At 35.2% G+C, this 13,987-nt stretch overlaps 1 protein-coding gene across 2 annotated transcripts in view; it reads left to right on the forward strand.

The window, feature by feature from the left end:
- The window catches only part of LOC127854591 (cyclin-H-like), a 15,627-nt gene extending 3,153 nt beyond the window's left edge, over positions 1 to 12,474 (forward strand). For both annotated transcript variants that reach the window (XM_052389657.1, XM_052389664.1), the window contains 9 exons: positions 302 to 430; positions 590 to 712; positions 1,212 to 1,285; positions 2,713 to 2,914; positions 5,060 to 5,173; positions 7,157 to 7,212; positions 8,840 to 8,910; positions 9,454 to 9,565; positions 10,544 to 12,474. In XM_052389657.1, coding sequence (XP_052245617.1) covers positions 314 to 430; positions 590 to 712; positions 1,212 to 1,285; positions 2,713 to 2,914; positions 5,060 to 5,173; positions 7,157 to 7,212; positions 8,840 to 8,910; positions 9,454 to 9,565; positions 10,544 to 10,661 — 987 coding nt within the window. In that variant the 5' untranslated portion in view covers positions 302 to 313 and the 3' untranslated portion in view covers positions 10,662 to 12,474. The remainder of the gene's footprint in view (positions 1 to 301; positions 431 to 589; positions 713 to 1,211; positions 1,286 to 2,712; positions 2,915 to 5,059; positions 5,174 to 7,156; positions 7,213 to 8,839; positions 8,911 to 9,453; positions 9,566 to 10,543) is intronic.
- Positions 12,475 to 13,987: the final 1,513 nt, after the last annotated feature.

Consider the following 13,987-nt stretch of genomic DNA (forward strand, 5'->3'; position numbering starts at 1 on the left):
TGCCCCCAGATTGAATGATCGGGGGTAAATTGTTTTTGCCCTGTCTGTCTGTCATTCTGTCACTCTGTCATTCTGTCTCAAAACTTTAACCTTGGTTAAATTTTTGCAATAACTTTTGCAATATTGAAGATAGCAACTTGATACTTGGCATGCATGTGTATCTCATGGAGCTGCACATTTTGAGTGGTGAAAGGTCAAGGTGAAGGTCATCCTTCAAGGTCAAAGGTCAAATATATGGCTTCAAAGCGGCGCAATAGGGGGCATTGTGTTTCTGACAAACACATCTCTTGTTATCAACTAGGAGTTGCACATAATGTTTGCCAGTGGCACACAGAAGCACCACTGGATGTTTCATAGCACTGAGGAGATAGTGTTGCTCCGGCAGGAGGCTAACCAGAGATTTGTTGGGGACTTTGGCAAGGGCATGGACGTAAGTGTTCTTCTTTCATTATGATTTTCCTCACTTATGAGTTTTTAAAGCATTAGTATTAATGGTAGGTTCTGATATACCAGTATTTTTGTTATCATAGACATGACTCTTAATGTATAAAACTATTATTTTTTTGGTGATGACCATTTAATGTTATAGGAACAAACTAGAGACAAAACATTTTTAACAGCTGAGGAGGAAAAATTGATGATGCAGCATTTTGAATTCATATTGAGGGAGTTTTGCAAGAAGTTTCAACCCACTATGCCAAAATATGTACAGGTAATTACAAAAAAGAAAACTCTATTTATTTTCACTGGTAGACAATAAACTTTTTAGTGTATGTTCACAAAATATTTTGCTTGCAAAATGTATTGTTGTCTGTTAAATGGCAATAGCATTAACAACACTATCTGAAATAAATTGATGAATTTTATATACCAGTAATTTACATTATTATGATGTATAGTCCAATAGACTCTATTAAAACAATTGTCTGTATGTCTGTACGTTTCATTTACATTTGCATTACCAAATCAAATTTTGAATTACATTAGTTGTTTATCCTAAAAATGTTATCCACTTCCCCTCTCAAATGTAGAAGAATGTTTAAATATTTAGGAGCCTAAATGGTGCAATTTAGGGTAAAAGTAGACATTTCATAATCTGCCATATGGTTCATGACGTTATCTTGTGTTTAATAGTGTTCTTACAATTAATGCTACTCTTTGTGTATATGTACCATATATTCATGGTTGATTTATAACCTTGTGTTTTGCAGGGTACTGCATTGACCTACTTCAAGAGGTTTTACATTCACAACTCAATCATGGACTACCATCCCAGAGACCTGATGTAGGTATTATATGCTATATCAACTGGGCATTGAATTAATATAACATAGATAGGACTCTTGAAAAAGTTATTGTTTTTTTTGTTGTTGTTTTAAAATAAAAAGTTATTTTTTACCAGGTATCTAACCTTTAAAGAAAACTTAGGGCACATTATAATATTGTCTGGCTTTTTGGAATATGGTACCATGTTTTGGCAAATAGTTTAAAGGGGCCTTTTCACATTTTAGTAAATTGACAAAATTAAAAAAAGTTGTTTCAGATTCGCAACTTTTCCTTTTAGTTATGATATTTGTGAGGACACAGCATTTACCATGCTCTAAAATAGCCATAATATGCATGTTTTGACGATTTAAATGAAAATTATAAAGCGTTGCAAAGCCAAACGATTTAATAACTTGGAGAGTTCTGTAGTTGTCGTTATGTTTGTGAAACTACAAGGAATGCTTATATAAAGTATAAATTACATCCGTCATTGTATGAGCAGGGATGGCAGAGTGATCTAAGTGGTAGACTTGTAAACCAGGACTCCAGGGGCCAGTGGTTCGAGCCCTGTTGACGGTTACTTTTTTTTTTTGTATGCCCCCAGATCAAATGATCAGGGGCATATTGTTTTTGGCCTGTCTGTCTGTCATCCTGTCCCAAAACTTTAACCTTGGTTAAAGTTTTGCGATAACTTTTGCAATATTGAAGATAGCAACTTGATATTTGGCATGCATGTGTATCTAATGAAGCTGCACATTTTGAGTGGTGAAAGGTCAAGGTCAAAAGTCAAAAATAAAATTCAAGGAAAGTAATCAGATTTAAAAGGGAAATAATTTCTAAACCTGCCAAATGATATATTGAAATATTATTTCAAAGCGGCGCAATAGGGGGCATTGTGTTTCTGACAAACACATCTCTTGTTTAATTTTATTCTTAATTTTTTTCTGGAGCTGCCAATGTTTACATTTATAAATATAAAGCATTTAATGACGAACTTCAATACATGCCAGAATCTGTGAAAAGGCCCCTTTAAAACACTAGATACTTTAATAAATGAAGTAGATGTGTTCAGAGTGTCCATTGGTCAGTACTGATTTCTGGTTTATCTGTGTCTTCTTGCCCTCAAATTGGAAAAGTTCAATATTGCCTTTTGTCAATACTTATTTCAGGTTGACCTGTTCTATCTCACCTGCAAATTGGAATAGTTCAATATTGCCTTTTGTCAATACTTATTTCAGGTTGACCTGTTCTATATCACCTGCAAAGTGGAATAGTTATATATTGCCTTTTGCCAAAACTTTTTCAGGTTGACTTGTGTCTATCTCATCTGCAAAGTGGAAGAGTTCATAGTTGCCTTTTGTCAATACTTATTTCAGGTTGACCTGTGTCTGTCTCGCCTGCAAAGTGGAAGAGTTCAATGTTGCCCTTTGTCAATACTTATTTCAGGTTGACCTGTGTCTATCTCGCCTGCAAAGTGGAAGAGTTCAATGTGTCCATTAGTCAGTTTGTGGGCAATCTCAAGGGAGACCGTGACAAGTTTGCCAACATCATCCTGGGCTTTGAGCTACTGCTGATGGACAAGCTGCACTACCACCTCACTGTGCACAACCCCTTCAGGCCCCTAGAAGGATTTCTTATTGATCTCAAGGTAGAGGTTAAAAAGATTTAGTGGTTTATACCACCGAAAGTTTGAAGGGGTTAAAGTGGTTTAACCATTCAGGTTGGTTAGATCATTTTCCACTTTATATTTTTTTGCAAAATTGTCATGCTACCTGTTTCTAGAGCATTTAAAAGAAGTTCTTACAATTTTATACCTTTCATTTACACAATGTAATTAGTGTTTTACATTTTTATGCCTCCGGTAGTGTGGCATATAGCAGTTGAACTGTCCGTCAGTCAGTGTGTCCGTCCGTCCGAAAATAACTTTAACTTTGGCCATAACATTTGCATTATTGAAGATAGAAACTTTATATTTGGCATGCATGTGCATCTCACAGAGCTGCACATTTTGGGTGGTGAAAGGTGAAGGTCAAGGTCATCCTTCAAGGTCAAATGTCTAATATATGGCGTCTGTCCGTCCGTCCAAAAACTTTAACATTGGCCATAGCTTTTTCACTATTGAAGATAGCAACTTGATATTTGGCATGCATGTGTATCTCATGGAGCTGAACATTTTGAGTGGTGAAAGGTGAAGGTCAAGGTCATCCTTCAATGTCAAATGTCAAATATATGGCGTCTGTCCGTCCGAAAACTTTAACATTGGCCATAACTTTTTCAATATTGAAGATAGCAACTTGATATTTGGCATGCATGTGCATCTCACGGAGCTGCACATTTTGAATGGTCAAAGGTGAAGGTCAAGGTCATCCTTTAAGGTCAAATGTCTAATATATGGCGTCTGTCCGTCCGTCCAAAAACTTTAACATAGGCCATAACCTTTTCACTATTGAAGATAGCAACTTGATGTTTGGCATGCATGTGTATCTCATGGAGCTAAACATTTTGAGTGGTGAAAGGTGAAGGTCAAGGTCATCCTTCAAGGTCAAATGTCAAATATATGGCGTCTGTCCGTCCGAAGACTTTAACATTGGCCATAACTTTTTCAATATTGAAGATAACAATATTTGGCATGCATGTGTATCTCATGAAGCTGCATATTTTGAGTGGTGGAAGTTCAAGGGCAAGGTAATCCGTCAAGGTCATCCTTCAAGGTCAAAGGTAAAAAAAATAAGAATAATTCAAAGTCGTGTTCTCATGAAGCTGCACATTGTGAGTGGTGGAAGTTCAAGGTCAAGGTCATCCTTCAAGGTCAAGGTCATCCTTCAAGGTCAAATGTCAAAAAAAATAAAATTCAAAGCGGCGTTCTCATGAAGCTGCACATTGTGAGTGGTGCAAGGTCAAGGTCATATGTCAAGGTCAAGGTCATCCTTCAAGGTCAAAGGTCAACATTTTTTTTTTCAAAGCGACTTTCTCATGAAGCTGCACAATGTGAGTGGTGCAAGTTCAAGGTCAAGGTCATCCTTCAAGGTCAAAGGTAAAAAAAATAATCAAAGCGGCGTTCTCATGAAGGTGCACATTGTGAGTGGTGGAAGTTCAAGGTCAAGGTCATCCTTCAAGGTCAAGGTCATTCTTCTAGGTCAAAGGCCAACACAATTTTTTTTCAAAGGGGCGTTCTCATGAAGCTGCACATTGTGAGTGGTGGAAGTTCAAAGTCAAAGTCATCCTTCAAGGTCAAGGTCATCCTTCAAGGTCAAAGGTCAAAAAAATATAATTTCAAAGCGGCGTTCTCATGAAGCTGCACATTGTGAGTGGTGGAAGTTCAAGGTCAAGGTCATCCTTCAAGGTCAAGGTCATCCTTCAAGGTCAAGGTCATCCTATAAGGTCAAAGGTAAAAAAAATAATAAATTCAAAGCGGCATTCTCATGAAGCTGCACATTGTGAGTGGTGGAAGTTAAAGGTCAAGGTCATCCTTCAAGGTCCAAAAAAAAATAAAAAAATAAAATTGAAAGTGGCGTTCTCATGAAGCTGCACAATTTGAGTGGTGGAAGTTCAAGGTCAAGGTCATCCGTCAAGGTCGAAGGTAAAAAAAAAAAAAAATTATTTCAAAGCGGCGCAATAGGGGGCATTGTGTTTCTGACGAACACATCTCTTGTTTAAAAATAAAATTCAAAATATTGGTCACATATTGTATTGTGTTAAAGTTTGATGTATGGTCTGAAGTTGGATTGTTTTTTAAAACCAAAACTGTTCATAAATATCTGCTTAATTTATTTATTACATTAATGTTTAACAGACAAGGCAGTTCAAAAACAAGCCAGATGATGTGGAGAGGCTTAGAAAGAATGCAGAGGATTTTGTAGAGCGGTCCCTAGCCACGGATACATGTCTTATATTCTCACCCTCCCAGGTATGCACCACTGTATTGACTTTTCTTTTTTAACCCTAAACTGCTGAAGTCAGATGTGAAAGCTTATAGAGTTCATCTTAACTGTGTGGGTTTTGTTCCAATTACTTAGTAAATCTAATTATATATCAATTCGCCCATAGGAGAAGCAAGTCAAATTAAAAAAATGGAAAAACTTACAGAAAAGTAAAATGAAGTGTAATATTCAATACTTGTCCTTTTGGTTAAACATTGCTATTTGAAAGTAGTTTGCACCAGCATAATTTCTTCAAACTAAGAAAGTTTAAATAGGGATCACTTTTGCACTTGTATTTTTAGCTCACCTGAGCACAACGTGCTCATGGTGAGCTTTTGTGATTGCTTTTTGTCCGTCGTGAGTCGTGAGCCATCAATATTTGCCTTGTTAACTCTCTAGAGGCCTCATTTATTGTCCAACCTTCATGAAATTTGGTCAGAAGATTGGTCTCAATGATATCTTGGATGAGTTCGAAAATGGTTACGTTTGCTTGAAAAACATGGTTGCCAAGGGGCGGGGCATTTGTCATTATATGGCTATATATGGCTATAGTAAAATCTTGTTAACACTCTAGAGGCCACATTTATTGTCTGATTTTCATGAAACCTGGTCAGAAGATTCATCCCAATAATATCTTGGATAAGTTCGAAAATGATGCCGGTTGGTTGAAAAACATGGCCGCCAGGGGGCGGGGCATTTTTCTTTATATGGTTATAGTAAAACCTTGTTAACACTCTAGAGGCCACATTTATTTTCCGATCTTCATGAAACTTGGTCAGAAGATTTGTCCCAAAAATATATTGTTATCTCAGGCCCTCTTGTTTATAATAGGAAATAGCTGTAGAACATTTGACTATGACATGCATTTAAAAAAGTTATTGTTAAGATTGTTTAAACAAATAATCTCGGCTATTACATGTACTATATGTTAAATTCTATTCAAACTAGCAAAATCCCTGGATTGATATCCAAGACTGGGCACTTCAAAGATGAATTCAAAATTACCATATATCCAATATGTTCATTTGTATCAATTAATGATGATTATTAACCCAAGAGAACAACAAAACATTGTATTTTAAGTAAACTTTACCCACCTTGGACTAACTGTGACAAGCATAAAGATTGGTGATTCAGTGGGACTTTGGAATTAAGTGACAAGCATAAAGATTGGTGATTCAGTGGGACTTTGGAATTAAACTAATAGTAAGATGTGATAAATGTAGTTGGGACTGGAATTTTTTTTCTTAATAGGAAATAAAATCAAAATAAGTGATTTGAAGTTATTATATTTTTATCCAACCCCCCCCCCCTCCCCCCCCCCCAAAAAAAAAGACTGAGCGATATAAAGTTAGCCTCTATCCGTCCGTCAGTCTGTAGATCTGTCTGTCACAAACTTTTCAGGGCTATATCTCAGTAACTATATTTATCAACATGAAACTTCATGGGTATATAGATATTAATAAGGAGAATTGCCACGCACAAGAACCAAAACCCTACACTTTCTTAAATAAGAGTTATTGCCCTTTGGTTTTATTTGTATGATGTAAAAAAAAATCAGGGCTTTATCTCAGATACCGTACAAGATTTAATCATGAAACTTCATGGGTGTATTTATATCAATAAGGAGAAGTGCCGTGCTTAGAAAACCATAACCCTACCATTTTAAACATAAGAGTTATTGCCCTTTGTTGTTTTTGTATGATGTAACTGTTCAGGCCTATGTATATCAAGTTATTTGCACCCATCAATAAACAACATTTATTTTGCAGGGGATATCTTTTCAAAGCATTAGCTTGTTCTCAATTAAATTAATAACTAAAGCATTTAAAACCTGGGTTAATTGCGTTGCCATGTTTCGTGTTATTCAGTATTTCATATTTTGATTGCATACATTTTTTGTATTATATGCAGATATGCATGTGTTCTTTTCATCTATTAATAATACATAGCTGTTCCATGTATGACAGATTGCTCTGGCTGGGATCATATACAGTGCTGCAGAAAGTAGAGTCAGTATTGACAGGTAAGTGATTTACATGAACATAACTAAGAATCATTAACAAATATTACATATAAGTGAAGACTGAATAAAGAATCTGTTTTTGACAAAAGCTGTGGTCCGTTTGGTAATGAAATACAAAGACTTCATTTGAGCCGTGCTCTGTGGAAAGGGGGTTAAATGCATGTGTGTAAAGTGTCTTCCAAGCTTAGCCTGTGCAGTCTGTGCAGGCTAATCAGGGACTACACTTTCCGCTTTTATGATATTTTAAGTTTCAAGAAAGTCTCTTTAGCAAAAATCAAGTTTAGGCGGAAAGTGTCGTCCCTGATTAGCCTGTGCGGACTGCATAGTCTAATCAGGTACGACACTTTACGATCATGCGTTTAAGCCCTTTTTCACAGAGCCTTACCCATTTGAAAGTCATGATTAAGTTCAACGTAAGAATGGGTGATTTGAGTGGACAGGGAATGGTCATAAGCAACAACTTTGTAAGTATACTTTGATTTTCTTCTTCAAAAGTGTTAGACATATTAATAAAATCCACTAGATCTATATACCTTTTGCTGGGGCAGAACGACTGGAAGACAGGCTGTTCTGATAATTGGGTCATTGTATCCCTGCCTCATTTAAGTTCTAGGGGGCATAAAATATACAGATTACCGGTATGGTGTCATAACATATGCAGAGCATATTGTCATAAAATATACACAATATGGTTTTATAAAATATAGAGAAGTGTGTCATAGTTCTGTCATCAGATCTGCGTATAGCCTTGTGCTGAGAAAACGGTTACTTTTTCTACCTTAACCAGATTTTAGCTAATAAGAGACTAACGTTAAAAAAAATTCAATACAAGCGGAGATTGTTGTCCCTGATTAGCCTGTGTGGACTGCAAATGCTAATCTGGGAAGGCTCTTTACGCACATAATTTAAACCTGTTTACCCTTAGTGTGACTCATTATATAAAATAATATGTGACACTGTATTCCTATTTTATCATACCACGGCATTGATATCTGCCTGATATAACCTTTCCTGATATATATTTTTATATCATGGTCAACTAGAAGTTCTAATATCAGTCATGTGTGGAGGATGGTCATTTTACTTGGAATTAACAATAAAGTAATCATTTTAAATACAATCCATTCAGATTCAACAAAACAAACAATTTGATACCACGATGTAATATATTTTAAACACAAAATGCAACACATACAGCAAGAAACATTTTTTACAAATATTAAGCGTGCGTGCTCATGACGTCATCATTAACACGTCAAAAGACAAAAGTATTTTTCTTTCCTGCTCAAAGTGCAGCATTTTAGCTTGCTTTTTTTCATTATTTCTTTGAAATCGGGGACTTAGAGGTATGATAAACAGAAAACAGGTTTGTGCCTGATCTGTTTGTAATGTATCAGGCTCGGCACGAATAAAATAATGGCTTGGCAAGCCTCGCCATTATATTATTCTAAGTCTTGCCTGATATATAACAAAAAGATCAGGCAGTAACCTGTTATTCTCTATTAACAACTGAATGCATACATGTATGTTCTTGTTACCTGTGATCATTGTGTATGTAGATTTCTTAAATTGATTTTTAATAAGTGATAGTGTTCATTGATCGACTCATGATGGTTGTCTGTTTCAGTTATGTTACAGGTGTCCTTATGCAAAAAGCTCCAAATGAAGAAATCAAGAAAATGGCAAATCAGATAAAAAGTAAGAAAGTCTGAAATGTTTTTCTTACCATTGTGATGTGCAGCAATCAATCTCATAATTTATGAATTATAAATATTTCAATAGCCAAAGCCTTAGGCATATATACACAATCTAGAGTCTGTTTCCTAGTAAGAACTAGTAATTTGTGTTGTAAGTGTTTTTAGAAAGCTCTATGGAATCTTTTAAGAGTTTGAATCAAACTTCTATATCCACAATGCAAATGCACTACTTCTATTTATATTAAAAAAATATAATCTTATTTTGACATGGCATTTAGAATTAAAAAAGGTTTACTATTTGTTATTTTATTTGTTTTATTTAATATGGATGTAAATATAAGATAGATGTCACATATGAAATCAGAATTTGCAGAAATGACAATAAAATTCCTTCTTCATAACTTCTGCTGTATAAACTGTATTATGTTGGTATATAAAATTAAGAAATCTTGATAAATAACAGCTCTAAATATAGTTACAAGAAAACAATACTTAAACATTTAAGCATGTTCATAACATGTATGGGGCTGGTATGTCACTGCAGAGTTGAAGCAGATGGTGAAACATCAGCCCTCGCTGCAGAGGGATCTGATAGGACCTGTCCAGAGAAAACTTGAAGCCTGTCGCAACCAGGCCAATAACCCAGAGTCAGACACGTATGTTACCCACAGAGGTTTTGGTTTTATGTGTGTTTTTTAATGATTTTGTTTTTTATGTACATGTACCTGTCATTTTTTCTGCCACTTATACATACTATTATAACATACTTGTCATTTTTCTGCGGCCTATACATACTCTTTTTCAAATTCAATTCAGGAAAATAATTTTTCAATTAGTGTTTTTTGTTTCTCTACCATGCATGTAAAAGGACTACTTTTTCATGTGAAAAAACACACATGGTCGGTATAAGCATGTCTGATCAGTCTGCAAACAACTGTATCTACTTAACATAATATAGTGTGAGCTTGTTTGCGTGTTTTAAGAGTTGTATGCCAATTTAAAGAATACACACTACCTGGAATATTACCCTAGTGTATGAGCCTTGTCATGCAAAAATGGGCCCTAGACCATATTCAGGTCTAATCAATTGTGTGCATGTAGTTTGGTCAGGGGCTACAATATCTGCTCATGAAACCATGAAACGTTGGATTATTGTATTGAGGACAGAGTAAATCCTGACCAGACTGCACCATTACACAGGCTGGCCTGTAGCTAGAATGGCAGCATAGGACATTAGACATATTAATGCATGACGGTGGTAAAGTTTTGTAAAATACATGTTTTCAAATCTTGACCCTTGTATTTTAATGGCTACACATTGTTGGTTATTTGAATACAAATTTAATTATGATCCCAAATATTATTTTGTTAATTAAAGTCTATTAACTACATGTATGTTTTCAAATCTTGACCCTCGTACTTTAATTCCTGCACATTGTTGGGTTATTTGAATACAAATTATAATACCAAATATTATTTTGTTAATTAAAGTCTTTTAACTACATGTATTTACAGAAAGGAACATTTCAGTCTTGATTAGAGGAATGGAATTATATGTTCTTTTCATACTAGTCATATATGAAATAATGAATTATGATTTATTCCCGTATTTTATAATATGTTTTATTGTACAGGTACAAACGCCGACTGGAGGAAATGTTTGAGGAGGAAGAGGAAGAACGAAGTCGTAAACGTCAGAAAGTGACTGAGCAGGAACAGCGTGCAATAAGCGAACTGCTTGGAAATGAGTAAACATGACTCTCGGTTTATTTTCAAGCAGTTTAACATAACCAGGTTTAGTCTTAACCAGGTTTAGTCTTCTTACTGTACATTTAGGATGTTCAGTGGCCAGTTGCTAGTTAGAAGTGAAGGATTGACACCAGCTTGAGTCTTTTATTTCATGTGTAAAACCTTTCTCTTGAAGTTAAAGTTACAACTCAAAATATAATTTATTTATTTTTGTTGCAATTATATTAATTAATCTGAAAAACAGTTTAAACATGGCATTTTTTTTGTATAGCAATAAAAAAGAAGTAAGTTCTGGGAAAACTTGATGTATACAGTAATTTCCTAGATTAGCCTGTGCGGTCAGAAAACTTGATGTATACAGTAATTTCCTAGATTAGTCTGTGCAGTCAGAAAACTTGATGTATACAGTAATTTCCTAGATTAGCCTGTGCGGTCAGAAAACTTGATGTATACAGTAATTTCCTAGACTAGCCTGTGCGCTCAGAAAACTTAATGTATACAGTAATTTCCTAGATTAGCCTGTGCGGTCAGAAAACTTGATGTATACAGTCATTTCCTAGATTAGCCTGTGTGGTCAGAAAACTTGATGTATACAGTAATTTCCTAGATTAGACTGTGCAGTCAGAAAACTTGATATGTACAGTAATTTCATAGATTAGCCTGTGCAGTCAGAAAACTTGATGTATACAGTAATTTCCTAGATTAGCCTGTGCGGTCAGAACACTTGATGTATACAGTAATTTTCTAGATTAGCCTGTGCGGTCAGAACACTTGATGTATACAGTAATTTCCTAGATTAGCCTGTGCAGTCAGAAAACTTGATGTATACAGTAATTTCCTAGATTAGCCTGTGGGGTCAGAAAACTTTATGTATACAGTAATTTCCTAGATTAGCCTGTGTGGTCAGAAAACTTGATGTATACAGTAATTTCCTAGATTAGCCTGTGCAGTCAGAACAAGCTTGATGTATACAGTAATTTCCTAGATTAGCCTGTGCGGTCAGAACAAGCTTATCAGGGATAATACTTTTCACCTGGACTTTGGTTAAGAAGTGAACTCTTTTAATCATAAAATATTCATAGGTAAAGAGTAATCCCAGATAAGCCTGTGCAAACTTTACATGCTTATCTGAGACGACACTACTTTAAGCACATGCATTAAGCCTGCTATAGTCAGAATTACCGCTTGCGTTTTTGAAAAAATGTGCTTCAGATTTTCAGGAGATAAACAAATAGCAACAGAATCTCCAGTGTTAACTGTAAAAGTAATGAGACTAAACTGTTTAGTAACATTAATTAGGATGTATGTCCCCCACAATTGTGTTCAATATCTCTGTATTAAGAAACTCTTCAGTTCCATAACAATCATTGGTAAATCAGGTGAATAGTGTGTACTATAGAGTTATCATAGAAACATTTGTTATTGTTTGCATTTATTGTTCTACTGTGACATATTTGTGTTTTGTAACATTTTTTTTCTTAAAGATGAAATTGAATGCAACAAGAGCATAGACAAAAACTGTGGCAAGTGTACACTTATTTGGAATTTGCAATTTTATTTTGTTTGGCGGTTATGGCTTCTATAAATACATTTCATAATGTGTGTTAATAATATCTCTCAAAGCTTATGAAAGTGGCATTCTGCTCTGATGGTATTTGTGGTTGTTGCTTGTTACATGGTATTATTGTTTAACAATAACTGTGCCTCTGTGTTCGAAAGTGCTAAACCATTAGGTGATTTCAATGTCATTGAGAAACATTTTCTGTTATTTGTGTTCGGTTTAATCTGTAATGAATAAAGGGACATTAACTTGAAAGTCGTAAAGCCTTATTATTTTCTGGACTCCAAATAATGAATACACGTATTATGTTTAGAAACACAGTTTATCTCTTACAAACAATTGTGTACTTTGTTAACTTGGTACTAAGTGTCAGGTGCTTGTTACAAGTGCCATATGTGATTCAGCAGCTACCTGTTGGTGAAAATTATAAGTCCTGATCAAATGTGCTGTCTCACTGAAAAATATTTAGGTTCTCATTATAAATATTCAAACTTTGTGATCATAAACTTGTACACATTATGATGTGATACAAAAGGCATATTGCATGTCATGTTCTGTGCCTCAAGCAAAACCAAATTACTTCATTCTTAAAAGATATCTGATCTACTTCCGGAATTAGGCATATGTCCAAAGTGCAAAATCCAAGGCTATTCTGATCAGGCATGGAAGAGGCCATGCTATCAAGAGTGTGATTGAACACACTGTGCATACAGGCATATGGTCCTGGGTCTTATAAACCAATTGGCAGAACACAGGCGAAGTCATATACTGGCCCCAGATTTCTTCTTAGCTTTACAACTGATTGTTTGACATACTTCCTGTGGATTCGAAGGCAAAAATTGAACAGCTATTTTAAAAGACTACAGTCACTCTTTGCTTGCCAACATTTAATGTAAACTGGTTTTATTCTGACATGACCATATAAATGATGAAAACACCAATGGTAGATGAGTTATGCAGCAAGCTGAAATGTGGATGTTGAGACCTTGTCTGTAAGCGGAGGTGTGCATATCTTGACTAGGGTATAAGTGGTCTGTAAAGGAACTTATTGAAGACTTTGCTTTGTTTCAGTCTATTTTTAATTAGCCCCATTTAAAAAAAAGCTTGATATAGAAATGGTTGAGGGTATGTACATGTGGGTTGGTATGTTCAGATTTGTTTACTACTGTTTTATTCAAAATTCAGACTTTAAAATAACTACCAAAAATTTAACCATTATTAGACTACATGTCACATGGGAACCAATCTCCTGAGTTCAAAGATCAAAGTCACACTTAGATGTTTAAGGGTCAATATAGCCATAAAACAACTTAGTCTGGACTGTTACTTAACCATTCCTCATGAAATCTTACAATATATTGCCCTGCAAATGACCACGATAAGGAAATGGTGTTACGCATGTCATAACCAACCCACCGACTTAAAAGTAAAGGTCACACTTACAGGTCTTTGGTAAAATTTAGCCACAAAAATGATTGACCAAACTGTAACTTTTTCATTCATAATCATTCAAATATGTGTACTTTACATCAACACCGCGTGGTAATACGTTCATCGTGTATCGTTATTTTGTAAGGATTTAAGGTGCAAAGTTGGATATGTTTGTGATAGTTAAGTATCGGAATAAGTGATTTAAATATGGCGAATGCTTTATTGGACAAGGGAAAATTGCAGTTCACGAATTATCGATAAAGCATGATTCGGCAGAGGTAGAATCGGTACGTTCACACCGCTCTCACTCGACAAAACCGAATCGTCTCGTGATCCA

Source organism: Dreissena polymorpha, chromosome 1, assembly GCF_020536995.1.
Source record: "Dreissena polymorpha isolate Duluth1 chromosome 1, UMN_Dpol_1.0, whole genome shotgun sequence".
Lineage (NCBI taxonomy): Eukaryota > Metazoa > Mollusca > Bivalvia > Myida > Dreissenidae > Dreissena > Dreissena polymorpha.